The 16965-nt window shown below is 39.2% G+C and overlaps 1 protein-coding gene across 2 annotated transcripts in view; it reads right to left on the bottom strand.

Moving 5' to 3' along the window:
• DSG2 (desmoglein 2) overlaps window positions 1-16965 on the bottom strand; it is a 46215-nt gene that overhangs the window by 6970 nt on the left and 22280 nt on the right. For both annotated transcript variants that reach the window (XM_078347931.1, XM_008979652.5), the window contains 7 exons: window positions 14710-14847; window positions 14411-14596; window positions 9877-10142; window positions 5856-5998; window positions 5118-5345; window positions 2532-2759; window positions 220-341 (listed from right to left, as the gene is read on the bottom strand). In XM_078347931.1, the coding sequence (XP_078204057.1) occupies window positions 220-341; window positions 2532-2759; window positions 5118-5345; window positions 5856-5998; window positions 9877-10142; window positions 14411-14596; window positions 14710-14847 (1311 nt within the window). The remainder of the gene's footprint in view (window positions 1-219; window positions 342-2531; window positions 2760-5117; window positions 5346-5855; window positions 5999-9876; window positions 10143-14410; window positions 14597-14709; window positions 14848-16965) is intronic.

The following is a 16965-nucleotide window of genomic DNA, read 5'->3' as shown; positions in this document are numbered from 1 at the left end:
TAGCATGGGAAGTGTCACAACAGAGTAAAACCATCTCAGTTCTGCCCCAGCAACAAACACAAAATACACTGTCATTTGAACCCTTTGCTTAACAAAGGCATATAAGTGAAATCCATAGTGATCACTTTACTCACTCTACCAAAAATGTAAGAAACACTTCCCTAGGCCCCTTTAAAACCCAAAAAGAAGACAAGTCTTATTGACATCTGATCCACTGACCTTGTCTTCAGGTGGCGCTCCTTCATTATTCCAAGGATGCAGCATCTCTATGGTGCCAGGTATGGGGGTAAAGCCTTTGACGCCCTTTCCACAATGGCATATCAGCAGTAAAAGTGGTACCACTGTTCAGACACAAAATTGAACACAGATAAGGTTAATCCTGACAATTTCTAAATGTATATTATGTAATTTTGGAATTTGCATGTCCCTTCCTGGAGTTGTCATCACTTATTTGCAGTCCTATTTTTCTTTTGTTAACCCTGATCCAACTGTACCAAGCTGTTTTGGGTGAGTTACTCCAAAGCCTGATGGCAGAATAAGGGAGTCGTACAGATTCAAGGCCTTGTTCATCAAAAAGAGGCTGTCTGTGGTTGTTGAGTGGAACACCAAAACTGGGTCAGATGGAATCCAAATCATCAAAACCAGCTTAAAGATTAAATTTTTTAAAACTATGGTCCAATTAAAAAGAAAATCACTGTCCCCAAAATCTATGTGCTAATAATAATAGTGATTAGAGATAATAAAGTGAAATGTGTAACAATTTCAGAGCCCTCTCCTTAGATTTTATTTTACCCCTAGGAGAAAGCAAAGACCAAGGCTGACCCCTTGATCAATGCAGCAAAGAATTAAACACATATGCACACCCATCTGCCACTCCAATTTGGCTTCCAAGGATGAACTGACTAGTGCCTAGATTTCGTTTTTATGTAAAACAGTCAACAGCACATTAACTATAGCTGCTATGATTAAGAAGAAGATTGAAACCAGCCAGTGGCAATTCAACAATTTTAACAAACATTCATCAAGTGGCTATTATGTGCCAAGTACATTAGGCTCCAGGGAATCGAAGATGAGAAAGCAGTTCAAGGAATCCATGAGCGAAAGATACAGTGCCTGCTTCAGTACCTACCTACACACTTGGTAAGCTGAGACAAGTCATTTATCATTATGTATCTGTATATGCAGCCATAACATGGAGATAATTGTATAAAAGTACACTGCAAACTGTTGAGTGCTGTGCATTCAACTGAACATCTACTAATGGCTCTAACACAGCAGTCCCAACCTTTTTTGCACCGGGGACTGGTTTCATGAAAGTTTTTCCACAGGGAGGTTGGGGGTATGGTGGGATGGTTTCGGGATGATTCAAGTGCATTACATTTATGGTACACTTTATTTCTATTATTATTACATTGTAATATATAATGAAATAATTATACAAATCATCATAAGGTAGAATTGGTGGGAGACTTGACCTTATTTTCCTACAACTAGATGGTCCCATCTTTGGGTAATGGGAGACAGTGACAGAATCAGGCATTAGATTCTCATAAGGAACACGCAACCTAGATCCCTTGCATGTGTAGTTCCCAGTAGAGTCTGGGCTCCTGTAAGAATTGAATGCTGCCAGTGATCTGACGGGGGCAGAGCTCAAGTGGTAACACAAGCAATGGGAGCGGCTGTAAATACAGACGAAGCTTCACTCACTCATCCACCGCTCACCTCCTGCTGTGTGTCCTGTTCCTAACAGGATATGATCTGGTGCTGGTCTGTGGCCTGGGGGTTGGGGACCCCTTGTCTAACAGGCCCCTCCTCTGTCACTGCACCAGCCTCAGCCGCCTTGGAGGTGGCCCTCTGCCCATGCTCAGTGGTCAGGTAGAGTGGTATTTCATGTGACCCCAGGATGCAGTCCCTTGTTCTTTTATAAAAGGAACCTTGAGGTCTTTGGAGGATGGGTAGGGCAGGCAGGACTGGCTGAGAACATCTTAGGGTCAGGAAGCACAGGATGTGCTCAGCAGGTCTGCCTACTTTTGGTGCTGGTGAAGAAACAAGTCAAGTGGGGGATTTCAGGGAGGCAGAGCTCTGAAATACAAAGCAGGATCGATTGGAATAAGCTGGGTTTGCAAAAAACGTCATATCCATAACCCCAAGTCATGCAACAAATCTTTTCTGAGCGCTTACTACATGCAAGGCTCTGTTCCAGGCACTGGGAATACAGCAGTGAAGAGAACAGACAGCATGCTGCCCTCACAGAGCACTGAAATGGGAATTCCTGCGAAGTTTATGCCAAAAAGTAGTGTCTAAGCTACTGAAATCAGAAAATGATATACATTTATAAAACAAAATTCTGAAGAGTCCTATATTGTGCTTTGGTGATCTGTCAATCATCAGTTGTTTCCCTGTTCATCCTCAAAGCATTCTAGTGTGGTTGAAGAATAACTGTGAAGAAATCAATGACTACCATAGTAACACATATCTAGTAGTGCACTCTAATTCCTAAAAGCACTATAGAGTGGCTTGTAAAGACTTACACAGCAGAAGCAGAAAGGCCAAAATCATGAGCGCAATTGCTGCGGGTCCCAGGCCCACGTAGGAGTCACGGCGCGCTCCCACGCAGCCGCTGCCATGCAGACACTCACAAACCGTGAGTGTAAGGATCTGCTTTTCAGGGCAACTGAAACCCTGATTGTCTGAAATCAGGAACTGAATTTCACTTCTCCCAAGCTTTTTCTCGCTTTGTTGCAGCAACACACTGGTACCTATAAGGTTGGGAGGCAGAAGGAAATAAAAAGGAATGATTACCAAGGATGAGACAACATTAAATTCCAGAAATGTTCTTTCATTGCTGATTATATTTAGCTCCAATTAGATACTTTCCTCTTCCTTCACTTCTCATTGAAGTGCGCTCCTTAAAATCTGTCTGAACATGCAGTTTAAATAGCAAAGGGTCAGACTTGGACACCTTACTTTCGTGATGATTAATTGTAACCAATGTATGTGGGTCTAGGAAATGCTAGGAACTGTTCTATATACTGGGAACACAGTGACAAAAAAGTGGTGAGTTAAATAACATTTTTACTAAATGATCTTTATTTTACCATTTCTTTTTGTTTGTTTGTTTGTTGGTCTTAGGCAAAGTTTCACTCTTGTTGCCCAGGCTGGAGTGCAATTGGCGTGATCTCGGATCACCGCAAACTCCGCTTCCCAGGTTCAAGTGATTCTCCTGCCTCAGCCTCCTGAGTAGCTGAGATTACAGGCATGTGCCACCACACTGGGCTAATTTTTGTATTTTTAGTAGAGGTGGGTTGTCTCCATGTTGGTCAAGCTGCTCTCGAACTCCTGACCTCAGGTGATCTGCCCACCTCGGCCTCCCAAAGCATTGGGATTACAGGTGTGAGTCACCATGCCTGGCCTATTTTACCATTTCTTAAAAAAAAATTTATTAAGGCAATTTTTCAAACATAGTAATAGAAGAGCATAACCCCCACTATCCATCCTCAGCTTTAATCATTTTCAACAATGGGCTGATTTTGTTTTCTCTAGTCCCTTCTTTTTTTGTTCTCAACACTGTATATATCCAAAATAGAAAAAATTCAAACCTACGGAAAAGTTGAAAGAATATTTTAGTGAAAATTAACAAACCCTTCACTAATTGTTCACATTTTTGCAACAATACTTTCTTACCCTCTATATACTCACTTTTTCTTTCTTTCTTTTTTTTTTTAAAGTTTTTAAACTATTTCAAGGTAAGTTAGAGATAGCATGACATTCTTCAGCATACAGCATCTAAGATCAAGGAACATTAACACTCTTAAACTTATTATTACTTTCTGAGCTGGAGTCTCATTCTGTTGCCCAGGCTGGAATGTAGTGGTGCCATCTTGGCTCACTGCAACCTCTGCCTCCTAGGTTCAAGTGATTACAGGCACCCTTCACCATGCTAGCTAATTTTAAACTTCTGTATTTTTAGTAGAGATGGGGTTTAATCATGTTGGCCAGGCTGGTCTTGAACTCCTGACCTCAAGTGATCCTCCTGCCTCGGCCTCCCAAAGTGCTAGGATTATAGACGTGGACCACCACACCTGACTTCAACTTATTATTGATAATACTCTCTAATACACAATTCAGTATATTTATAAGTTAAATTTATTAGAATTTTAGAGTATCAGGATCATAGGGATTTTGTTAATTCAGATGACTGAAATGCATAAGAAAGAAAACTAAATGTATTAAATCTGTAAATACAGTTTAAAATATTGATGGTGTTTAATTTGTTAATTGGACTAAACATTATTCAAAGCCTCTTAAAACGATTTCAAACATTTGCTAGACTTAACACAATAAAGCTGTAAATAAAAAAAAAAAACTTGATCATTGTCTTTGAAATTTTTCTGAAATGAACCCTAATTGTTTAAAACAAAATAGTTTTCTGGATAGACTTTTCTGCATTCAAAACCACCCTGAAGGACATCTGAAAACACATATCAACACATCATATGGTCCAAGTGTCTAGATGTCCCAGATATGGACATATGGACATGTCCACTGGCACGGAGAAGTCGGGGGAATCAGAAAACCCCGTTGTCATGTTGTTTCTTTCTATCCCGTTGTTTCTTTCTATCATGTTCTGGCTTTGAGCTTTACTTACCTCCAGTGAAATCAAGGTATCCTCAGCTTTAATCAGGGAATAATGTTAGAAGTAAGGATTAAATATGGTAATATATAGGATGAGCTAGCAGATTTGCCTGGCACACAGCAAGTATTCGATAAATGCTGCTTTAAATGGAATTATTGTTACTACACTTCAAGAGTTTTAGAAGACACCTACCACGACTGTGGTACTGAGAAAGGCTTGGTACTCCTCACCTCCCCAGACAAAACTACTTCAAGAGCTATTTAGAGAATACTAGTTACCTTTAAGATATTTTACATGATTTTTCTTCTCTCCATAAGCATATAAAAGATACTATATGCCTGTAGGTTCAGGACCTTATTTCAAAACTCCTTTAAAAAACTATACTGGAAACATAATTTATGAGAAGAAATACAACTTACAAATATTTTCGATATCTAGCATGCTTAATATTTGGTCAGGGTAGTCCAGTGATTTAGCTTACTTTCTTGGCGTACTATGTTCCATTTTTCTGCCATTCCAGGTGGTTTGTCAATGACAGAGAACCTGAAAGGGCCACTGTTTGGGTATCCATCCAGGTCCTCTGCAGTGACGTTCACATACTGTGCATCGTGACAGACTGTCTGCATGGGTTCTGTCAGTGTGGGACAGTTGTCGTTGGTGTCTTCAACGGCGATACGGATGGTGCCAGTGATGGTTTTTCTAAGATCATCTTAAAAATAAGAGAGAAAAATATGTACATTCTGTTCCTATTGCTGACAACAGACGTGGTTTGAATTCCCTTGCCAATTTCGAGTGGAGAAGGTACTAACCACTTAGGACATTTTCTTCCTAGATACATTTCAAACTTGGACCAAGTCCTATCTTCCAATCCACTTACCAAGTAGAAATGTCAGGTTTATCTCCTGGAGAAATTAGGTGCTTTTTTCATCTTATTAAATTTTTTTTTAAACATCTATTTTTAAATTTTACCTACCCCTCCTTTTTTTAATCAAAGATGATGTCTTGCTATGTTGCCCAGGCTGGTCTCAAACTCCTGGGCTCAAGACATCCTACCACCTCAGATGCCTGAGTAGCTGGGATTACAGACACAAGCCACTGTGCTTGCTTGGCTGAGACTAGATTTTTTCGATCCAAACACGGTCCAAACAAAGGTTTCTGATGTTGGAGAATAAAAATCTAAATATATATAACCAAGAAAAACATCTATTTAATAACTTACCTTCTGATATAGCCAAAATCTTTATAGTGTATGTGCCATTTTGGACATATCTAGATTCAAAATCAGGAATTTTTGCAAGTTTAATTTCAGATGTTACAGAATCCAGAGAAATCCAATTATCTCTATCTTCCAATTTTACATATCTGTCATAAAACAAATATAAAATTAATTTTGAATTCTGCATGAATTGGCAATCTCTAACATCTACAGCTCTTTCAGGCTTACTTTTCTTCTCATTAAATATGTTCTTATTACAGGCATTTGTTTTGAATATTTTTAATTTCATAAAACCATCCTAAAATCCCCTCTCTTTCCTGCATGCCACACTTAAATTGGACCTTCCTTATTCTTGTAATATATGCAAGACATAAAACTAAGGGTGATTCTCTTGGGCCCACTAACCCAAGTTTTTAAGTTGCTCTGCAGTCTGTCCTATGGCATTTGATTTAGTCTCCCTTATATTTGGGTTAAACTTTCGGGGAATTACTTAGTCAAACAGTAAGGACTGGTGGAGAAGAGCAGTCTTATATTCTATTGTTTATTGGGGGTGTCAGCAACATTTACAAACATCAACTTTAAAAATAAATGATCGCAGGGGCTGGGCATGGTGGCTCACACCTGTAATCCCAGCACTTTGGGAGGCTAAGGCAGGTGGATCACCTGAGGTCAGGAGTTCAAGACCAGCCTGACCAACATGGTGAAACCCCATCTCTACTAAAAATACAAAAATTACCTGGGCATGGTGGTAGGCACCTGTAATCACAGCTACTTGGGAGGCTGAAGCAGGAGAATCGCATGAACCTGGGAGGCGGAGGTTGCAGTGAGCTGAGATTGCGCCATTGCATTCCAGCCTGGGTGACAGAGCAAGACTCCGTCTCAAAAAAGCAAAGAAAACCCCCCCAAAAACGAAACTAGACATCATTCAAGTAGCATAGCTGCTTACATGCTATGTCAAATATCAAAAAACAGGTGATACACATGAATAATCAATAAAACAGTAAATTATGACAAAGAGTCTGGAGTGCAGTGGTGTGATTGCAACTCACCAGAACCTTAAACTCCTTGGCATAAGCAATTCCCCTGCCTCAGCCTCCCCAGTAGCAGGAACTACAAGCATGTGCCACCACTCCTGGTTAATTTATATATATATATATATTGTAGAGACACAAGGTCTTGTATTGTCCAGGTTGGTCTCAAACTCCTGGCCTCAAGTGATCCTTCTGCCTTGGATTCTTGAGTGCTAAGATTCCTGGCATGAGCCTACCATGCCAGCTGCTTATTAATCTTTCAAAATAACAGCCATTAATTAGTTAGGTGAACATTTGGAAAATCATTTAACTTGACTGTGCGTCTATTCCATATCTGTAAAATAATAGGTTTGAACTGGTCTTTAAGATCTTTTCTTTCTAAAATTCTGCAATTGTGTGCTAAAGAATGCAATAAAACACTAAGAAATAAAAGAGGCGTGGTTCATTATTCTAGGCAGAACACATAACCTTTTGATATATTCACGGCTCCTGGAAAAAAAACAGCAGCCAAAAGTAAATAATTTGGTGGGAAACAGAAGCTTCAATAGGTGGCCACATATTATTGGTATATAATTAGTTTGAACACATAAGCTTCTCTGTAGACAGCAGTGAGAAATGATCATATAGAAGATGCATCCTCAATTTTGGGAATTCTGTTAGGGCATATAGTCTTGTGAGATATATGGCTGAGAAAATTAAAACTAGACCACATAACTCAAGAGAAGCAGGGTGGGCCAAAGAATGTCACCAAGGCACTGCAGAAAACACAGTGGAAGCTGTTTGTTAACAGTTTTGGGGGAAAAAACATTATTTAAGGAATTGAATTAAAAGGAGATTCACTAAAAGTAAAAGGGTTGTTGAAGAGTTTCTTCCACATTTTCATTCTTGCTATACTTGGCAATGCACTTAAATACAATGTTTCATGAAGCACTGGCACACAGGGACTACTATGGTTTTAATGTTTGTAACCCTCTGAAAGTCTTATGTTGGAGCCTAATACCCAATATGATAATATTAAGAGGGATCTTTGGTAAGCGATTAAGTCATGAGGGTGTAACCCTCATGAATGGAATTAGTGCTCTTAAAAAAGACACTCCATCAAAAAGTGGGTGAAGGATATGAACAGACACTTCTCAAAAGAAGACATCTATGCAGCCAACAAACATATGAAAAAAAGCTCTTTATTACTGGTCATTAGAGAAATGCAAATCAAAACCACATTGAGATACCATCTCATGCCAGTTAGAATGGTGATCATTAAAAAGTCAGGAGACAGCAGATGCTGGAGAGGATGTGGAGAAATAGGAACCCTTTTACATTGCTGGTGGTAGTGTGAATTAGTTCAACCATTGTGGGAGATAGTGTGGCGATTCCTCAAGGATCTAGAACTAGAAATACCATTTGACCCAGGAATCCCATTACTAGGTATATACCCAAAGGATTATAAATCATTCTACTATAAAGACACATGCACACGTATGTTTATTGCAGCACTGTTTGCAATAGCGAAGACTGGGAACCAACCCAAATGCCCATCAATGATAGACTGGATAAAGAAGATGTGGTGCATATACACTGTGGAATACTATGCAGCTGTAAAAAAGGATAGTTCATGTCTTTTGCAGGGACACGGATGAAGCTGGAAACCATCATTCTCAGCAAACTAACACAGGAACAGAAAACCAAACACCACATGTTCTCACTCACAAGTGGGAACTGAACAATGAGAACACACGGATACAGGGAGGGGAACATCACACACTGGGGCCTGTAGGGGGCTGGAGGGCTAGGGAAGAGATAGCATTGGGAGAAATACCTAATGCAGATGATGGGCTGATCGGTTCAGCAAACCACTATGGCATGTATATACCTATGTAAGAAATCTGCATGTTCTTCACATGTACCCCAGAACTTAAAGTATAATTTAAAAAACCAAAAAAACAAAAAGAGACTCCAATGAGTTTTCTTGCTCCTTTGGCCATGTGAGGATGCAGCAAGATGGTACCATCTTGGAAGCAGACAGAGAGACTCAGCAGACACCAAATCTGTTGGCTGGTGCCTTAATGGACTTCCCAGCCTTCAGAACTGTATGTAACAAATCTGTTGTTTATAAATGACTCGGTCTAATGTATTTTTGCTACGGCAGCTCAAATGGACTAAGACAGGGACACAGGTGTGTAAGGACACTCAAGCAACCAGGCAGCTCTGGCACTGAGCAGGAGGTCACCAAAGTTGTGTCTGGGATATCAGGTGGGGATTCTTTAAATTCAACTGCAGTAACAGTAACTAGAGTTCCATAAATGACAGCTCTGTAGAGAACGGTTTTCCACAGCACGGCATGAAATCTAAGATATAAATTTACTTTGAAAATTTAAAAGTATCACACAATAAGGTGCCACTACAGAATGGACACAAGCAGTCTCTTCCAATACAGTGAGCATCTCATAGGTTCTCAGTAAATGTATTCTGAGTAAAGGTCACTATGATGAAGACAAATATAACCAGTGTAAAATGCTCATTAATCTCTGAAATATGTAGGTTTAAATGAAGATTCATCCTCAAGATTTATGCATAAGTAAAGCTGGCCTCCCTATATTAAAATACATTACGTAACTTGTGTAAAGTAAATCTTGTGGATGTTAGTTGCTATGTTCTTACCCTCCACTAATCATCTTTTAGGAAATAAGACAGATTTTGAAAAGTTTTTTCTTGAACTTTTCCTTTGTTGCCTTTCAGTTGTCTCTAGCCAGAACTGTTTCAGAGGTGAGTAAAACAGCTTCCTCCTCACACACAGGTAGTTGAGGAAAGTGGATTCTGGTGAAAATTCCTCCTCATCTCTCAGGTATAGACCCATCTTTGGAAAATTTAATTTATAGACCTTTGGGGGAACTATAATGCTGGATTTGAAGGAATGAATTATTCATATTTCATTATGATTTTTAAAAATAGGCACTGAAAATAATTTAAAAGAAATACACGTGTCTCTCTCTTACCTTGCACGGGCTAGTAGTCCAGTGTCCTCATCAAAAGCTTGAAATTTTCCAATTATTTGGCCTTTGCTTGACCTTTCCATGCTCTCGCTAACATAAACTGTGATGACGTTGCTTTTAAAATGAATGCCTTCTTTCACATTTTTCACTTTGACCTTGATGGGAATGGACGTAGGCTTGTATTTACTCCTAATTGACTTGTGAAAAGCTGCTTTATTAGTGACAATAATACTGAAGTCAAGGTTCTTCATTTCTTCATAATCTACTTCCTAAAAGGGAAAACCAAAGGGAATTCTCTTCAAAGAGAAAACAGAAGACACACACACACACACACACACACGTGTAGTTTTAATGTTAGATAGAATGATTTAACACATAAGAAATAGAGCAGCACTGAACAGTCCAACTCTTATCCTGACACCAAGCAAATAAAAATTCTCTGTCAATCTGGATATTCACATATGTTAAGGATGTTTAGGAAGTATTACCAATTTATTTTTCTAAATGTTGAAATCATTGTAAAAATAGATATATTTTGTTCAGGTGTGGTGATTCATGCCTGTAATCGCAGCGCTTTGGGAAGCCAAGGCAGGTGGATCATTTAAGCCCAGAAGTTTGAGACCAGCCTGGGCAACATAGGGAGTTCCCATCTCTACAAAAAATATAATCATCACTATGGTCCAGTTTTAGAACACTCCCATCACCTCCAAAAGTTCCTTTACGTGTTTGTAGTCAGTCCCCACTCCCACTCCCCACTCCAAACAATCTCAATCTGCTTTCTATCCCCGTTGTTTTGCCTTTTCTAAAAATTTCGAGTAAATGGAATCATACAATATGTAGTATTTTGTGTCTGGCTCCTTATACATAACATAATGAACAAATTTTTTTTTTTTTTTTGATGGAGTCTTGCTCTGTCTCCCAGGCTGGGACTCAGTGATGTGACTGATGTTGGCTCACAGCAACCTCTGCCTCCCAGGTTCAAGCAACTCTCCTGCTTCAGCCTCCCAAGCAGCTAGAATTACAGGCAAGTACCACCCCACCTGGCTAATTTTTATATTTTAATAGAGACAGGGTTTCACCATGTTGCCCACACTGGTCTTAAACTCCTTAGGTCAGCTGATCCACCCATGTTGGCCTCCCAAAGTGCTGGGATTACAGGTGTGAACCACCATGCCCTGCTCATAGCATAATGTTTTTGAGGTTCATCCCTTGTTGTAACTTGTATCAGTACTTCATTCATTTTTATTGCTCATTAGTATTCCATCAGGTGAATATACCACATTCTATTTATCTACTCAACCAGCTGATGGACATTTGGACTGCTATTAGTTTATTATTATTATTATTATGAATAATGCCGCTATGAACATTTGCAGACATGTCTTTTTTTTTATTTAGACATGTTTTTATTTCTCTTGGGGGGAAACCTAGGAATGAAATCACTGGATCATAGGGTAACTACTCCTGTGGAACTTTTAAAAGAAAGTGCCAAACTGTCTGTATCATTTTACAATTCCACCAGCAATCCAGTTTCTCTGTATTTTTGTCAATATATAGAAAAACAGTGGTGTTGTCAATCTTTTTGATTGCTATTGTCTGAATGTTTGTGTCCCCCTAAAATTCATATGCTGAAATCCTGACTCTCAAAGCGATGATATTAAGAGTGGGGATTTCTGGGAGACCTTGAGATCAATGCTCTTTCAAAGATGCCTGGTGGAGCTTGTTGGATGTTTCACTACATGACAATAAAAGAAGACGCTGTGCGTGTGAGCCAGAAACTGGGACCTGCCCAGATACTCAATCTGCTTTGATCTTGAGCTTTCCAGCCTCCAGAACTGTGAGAAATAAATTTCTGTTGCTAATAAGTTACCCGCATTATGGCATTTTGTTATAGCAGCCCAAACGGACTAAGACATCGATTTCTGCCGTTCTAGAAGGTATAGTGGTATCTCTTATAGTTTTAATTTGATTTTCCCTTATGACTAATGATGCTGGGCACCTTTTCATGTGGGTGTTTGCTACTTGTATATCTTTTTTGTCTAAATTCCTTTCAGTGGAATCTGATTACTGCCCTTATAATTTGGAAGCAATTCATTATGTAATTGAGACAGTGATTTTGTAATTTTTTCACTCGGTTGCTTTCATTGTAATACTCATTTTACTATTTTTTTAATCCATATCCCTCTTGATAGAAGCAACTATATCATCTTTTTTTATGCTATCATGGTACACTAAATATACAGTCATGCAGCGCTCAGCGATTTGAGAAATGAGAAATGCATTGTCAGGCAATTTTGTTGGGGTGCAAACATCACAGAGTGAACTTACACATACCTCGATGGTAGAGCCTACTACACACCTACACTATATGGTAGAGTCTGTTGCTCCTATGCTACAAACCTGTATCACATCTTACTGTACTGAAGATTGCAGGTAATTATAACACAATAGAAAGTATTTGTATATTTAAACATGCTTAAACTTAGAACAGGTATAGTAAAAATGTGAGAGTAAAGATTTAAAAAATGGTACAGCTGTATAGGCACTCACCACAAGTGGTGCTTGCAAGACTAAAGGTTACTCTGAGTGAGTGGTGAACGGATACGAAGGCCCAGCCCATTACCGTATACTACTGTAGACTTTGTAATACTGCACCTAGGCTACGCTAAATTTAAAAAAAAAATTTCTTTCCCTAATAATAAATTTGCCTTAGCTTACTGTAATTTCTTTATATTACTTTTTAATATTTTAAAACTTTTTGACTCTTTTGTAATGATTCTTAGCTTAAAACACAAACACACTGCACAGCTATACAAAAATATTTTCTTTCTTTACAACCTTACTCTCTGTATTTTTCAGCTCCATTATAATTTTACGGGGCCATCATTGTGTATGCATTCTGTCACTGACTGTTCTTATGTGGCACACGACAAGTCTATGCTAGCACCTCTGTCATTCATCAATATCTGACTGATTCTCCTTACGCGTGCAATTAACTGGCTTTCCTATCTCGGGGGTCTGGCATGGCTGTGCCTGTAACTGATGACTAAAAATTATATTTCTATACAAGCAGATAAACTGATTTTGTCTCAAATGACAAGATCCATTTCTTCAATAATCACAAGACGCCTTCCCTTTAAACATGAAGTGATGTTATTCGATTTTCCTCTGCTTTGAAAAAGGTAGCTGAAATGCATATGCTAGCTCTCAATAAATGGTGCTCATAATTATTATCATGAAACTTCAAGTTAATTCTTCTGTATTCTGTTTTACATTTATATGTACATTATTCCTCTTTCCACTGTTAGAGCTTTACCCAGTCTGCTATATATCATGTTTTTTAGGAATTTTGAAACTCCTGGAATCAATTTTTGCCTGTGTGTAATTTAATGAAATAGTATTTTGGAAGCTATAGCTTTGTATTTTATTTTAAAACCTCCTAAGGCAATTCTAACATAAGACACTTAAAATACATTGATATTATTCCTTACCAATTTTGTTACATACAAATCCATCCTGTAATTTTTGTTTAAAAAGTTCCGTGAGGGTTACGAGCTCCACATGTGTATGATATAACTGCTTAATATCCCTATTTAGTTCAATTTTTCCTTCACTGATTCAATTAAGCAAAAGAACTTAGTACATTTCTAAATGTGAACCTCATACTACTTATATTAGAATCACCAGTGGATTTTTGTTAAAAAGACAAGTTCCTGAGAACTGCCCAGTGAAACTTTCTGCTAGGAACCTGCATTTTTGGCATACAGGTTTATGAGGTGATTCTTAGGCACACTTAACTATCAAGTTATCATAGCTTTTACTTTTAGATGTTATTAGTGAGGTCTGGATTTACTGGTTTTGTTTCAGTCTTTGTTTTTTTTTTTGTTTGTTTGTTTTGAGACAGGGTCTCATTCTGTTGCCCAGGCTGGAGTGCAGGGATGTGATCATGGCTCACTGCAGCCTCCGCCTCCTGGGGTCAAGCTATCCTCCCACTTAATAAGCCTCCTGAGTAGCTGGGACTACCAGCATGTGCCACCACACTCAGCTAATTTTCGTATTTTTTTTTTGGTAGAAGTGGGGATTTTCCATGTTGCCCAGGCTGGTCTTGAACTCCTGGACTCAAGTGATCTGCCTGCCTTGGCTTCTCAAAGTATGGGCCTTTCTTTACTGTTAAGTATATAAAATAAGAGGTAGTAATTGAGGGGACACTCAACAGAGGCAAGAGGTCGTAATATGAGAGTGTGATTGCCAGGCATGAGCTCCAAGAAAGTCTGGAAATGTGCTGAGCATTAATGATGCTAGTACCATGCTGTCTGGCTAGGATTAGAGTCCCCTGATCTGAATTTGAATCATAGTGTGACCACTTCCTAACTGCAGAACTTGGGCAGATAGGGATGGCCCCTTTCTCAAACAACTGTAGTGCTAGTTAATCGAGCATATAAAGCACTTGAAAGCATTCAGGGCTCAAAATATATTTTGAGAGATTCCTCTCCAGCACCAACTTGGCCCATGCCAGTTTTGAATACTTAGTACTTACCTTAATAAGGGTCACAATTCCTTCATTAGTTTGAGCATCTGTTTCTATGTGGAAATAACCTCCTTCATTTCCTGATGCAAATGTAAAATTTGCTAACCAATTATCAGAACCTATTTCATCTGCATCAAACACTTTTATGCGTATAACTTCTACATTGGCTTGATTTTCTTCAACCATCCCTTCAAGCTGCAAAACATGAACACATGATTTTTATTTCAATGAGAAACAAATATAAGCGACATATTTTTAGTTAGGGCTAAAATATGAATAGGTTTAGTTACTGTAAGAATAATAGTTACCATTTCATTTTCCACTACAGGTATATTATCATTGACATCCAAAATACGAATCTGAACTTGAGCTTGTTTCACAGGTTTGTCTGTGACTTCTCCATTGCCATCTCTTGCTTCTACCGTCAAGGTGTAGCTGCTGTGTTCCTGCAGAGCAATGAAAACTGTCCAGCTGGGATAAAAAGAATCACTCTCAAATCTGGCTTTCTGGTTTTAGTCCAGTTTATCATGGACCACAGTATATTTTATTTACGAATCGGGTTTGCGATCTGTTATTATTTGTGTGAAGATACTATTTACTTGCAGTCAGAGCTTTTGTAGAAGAACAGAAAAGTCTCAGGAGTTGTAGATAGTCAAATTCTTAAATATGTCACTGGTGGTATTACGAGGGGATAGTCTGCACAAAGGAGCCACTGTTCAAAATGTAGTTTATTCTCTGCTGAAAGTGAGGTGGAACTGTCGGAATTGGGTCTTTCTGTCCTGCACTTCATCCTCAGCTAGGAAAACCTGCTCCTAAATAAACTTAGCTAGTGAAGGCAAAATTGAATGAACTTTGTCCAGAATTCCCCAGAGATTTGATTCTATTTATTTATTTATTGAGACAGAGTCTGGCTCTGTTGCCCAGGCTGGAGTGCAGTGGCTCAGTCTCAACTCACTGCAACCTCTGCCTACTGGATTCAAGCAATTCTCATGCCTCTGCCTCCTGAGTAGCTGGGATTACAGGTGTGCACCATCAAGCCCAGCTAATTTTTGTATTTTTTGTAGAGATGGGGTTTCCCACGTTGGTCAGGCTAGACTCAAACTCCTGACCTCGTGATCCTCCTGCCTTGGTCTCCCAAAGTGCTGGGATCACAGGTGTTAGCCACTGTGCCTGGCCAAGACTTGGTTCTTATAGTATGTGTCCTAGAGAACACCTTCTCAGATGTCGCTTCTTCTGTTTCATGAGGTCCCCTTACTATGGTTCTGTTCAGCATGGCTGGAGCTTGAGGAGGGCAGGTAATGTCAGTGCTTGGGGTATTGTGTAGGGCAGAACCACTCAGTGCACAGGACACCAGGACCCTGGAGCCAGCTGCCTGGGTTCCAATTCTGGCCTCGTCACTTACTGGCTGTGTTGGGCATGCACTTAATTCCTTTGACCTTCAGGTTCTTTCTGAGTAGGACAGGGTAACAAGTGAATCTGCCTCATAGGGTTTCTATGTGGATTAAATGGGTTAATACATAAAAGGGCTCAGAACAGCACCTGGCAGAGGGTAAATGACCAGTAAGTTAACAGCCATTATTAATGGCGAAAGTTTGCCTCCTCTAGAAACAGCAGTTTGTTAAATATCACACTACTGATGCAAAGTAGCACCTTTCCATTCTAATTCTACGTGAAAAGGCGTAGAGTAGAATTTTAGGTGTAATCATATTCTTTAATTTTATAAACATCCCATTAAGCATGTTGGGCACAATCCTTCCAATTTGGGCAGAATTAAATCATTTTTCTAAGAAATACTGAACATAGTGCACCTGGATGACTTCTATTTGATGACAGAGTATACTTTAGGATCAATACCATTTTACTCTTGTATGCTGTTGAAACCTTTATGTATATAGCACTGAAAACATCTTCTATTACCCCTTTTTATTTAAAAATTTCCCTTTGAGGCTGGGCACAGTGGCTCACGCCTGTAATCCCAGCACTTTGGGAGGCTGAGGAGGGTGGATCATGAAGTCAGGAGTTCAAGAACGGCCTGGCCATGATGGTGAAACCCCGTCTCTATGAAAAACACAAAAATTAGCTAGGCGTGGTGACATGTGTCTTGTAATCCCAGATACTTAGGAGGCTGAGGTAGAGAATCTTTTGAACCCAGGAGGTGGAGGTTGCAGTGAGCCAAGATCATGCCCCTGCATTCCAGCCTGGGCGACAGAGTGAGACTCTGTCTCAAAAAAAAAAAAAAAAAAAAATTCCCTTTGAGTTAGAAATAATAAAGTGAAATGTTCAAGAAATGCCTTCCTAGAAAACCACTCAAATTTTCCTTCAATTTGGGATTTAGAGTAATTCTCTCCATTACAAATACTTTTATTCTCTAATTAGGATTCCTGTTTTCACCCCTTCCCTCACCGCCTCTTATGTACTAGCAGTGGAGGAGGCTCCTAATGTTTCACTAGAGAACGGCAAACTGAGAAATGTTGTTTTAGGAATCTTTAGTAAACAGTATCCTGATAGGATAGGTCCTAGAATGGTGCTGTCTTTATGTAATTTTAAATCTTCTAGTGGCCACG

Source organism: Callithrix jacchus, chromosome 13 (assembly GCF_049354715.1).
Source record: "Callithrix jacchus isolate 240 chromosome 13, calJac240_pri, whole genome shotgun sequence".
Lineage (NCBI taxonomy): Eukaryota > Metazoa > Chordata > Mammalia > Primates > Cebidae > Callithrix > Callithrix jacchus.
This window is presented reverse-complemented; position numbering and strand designations above follow the sequence as displayed.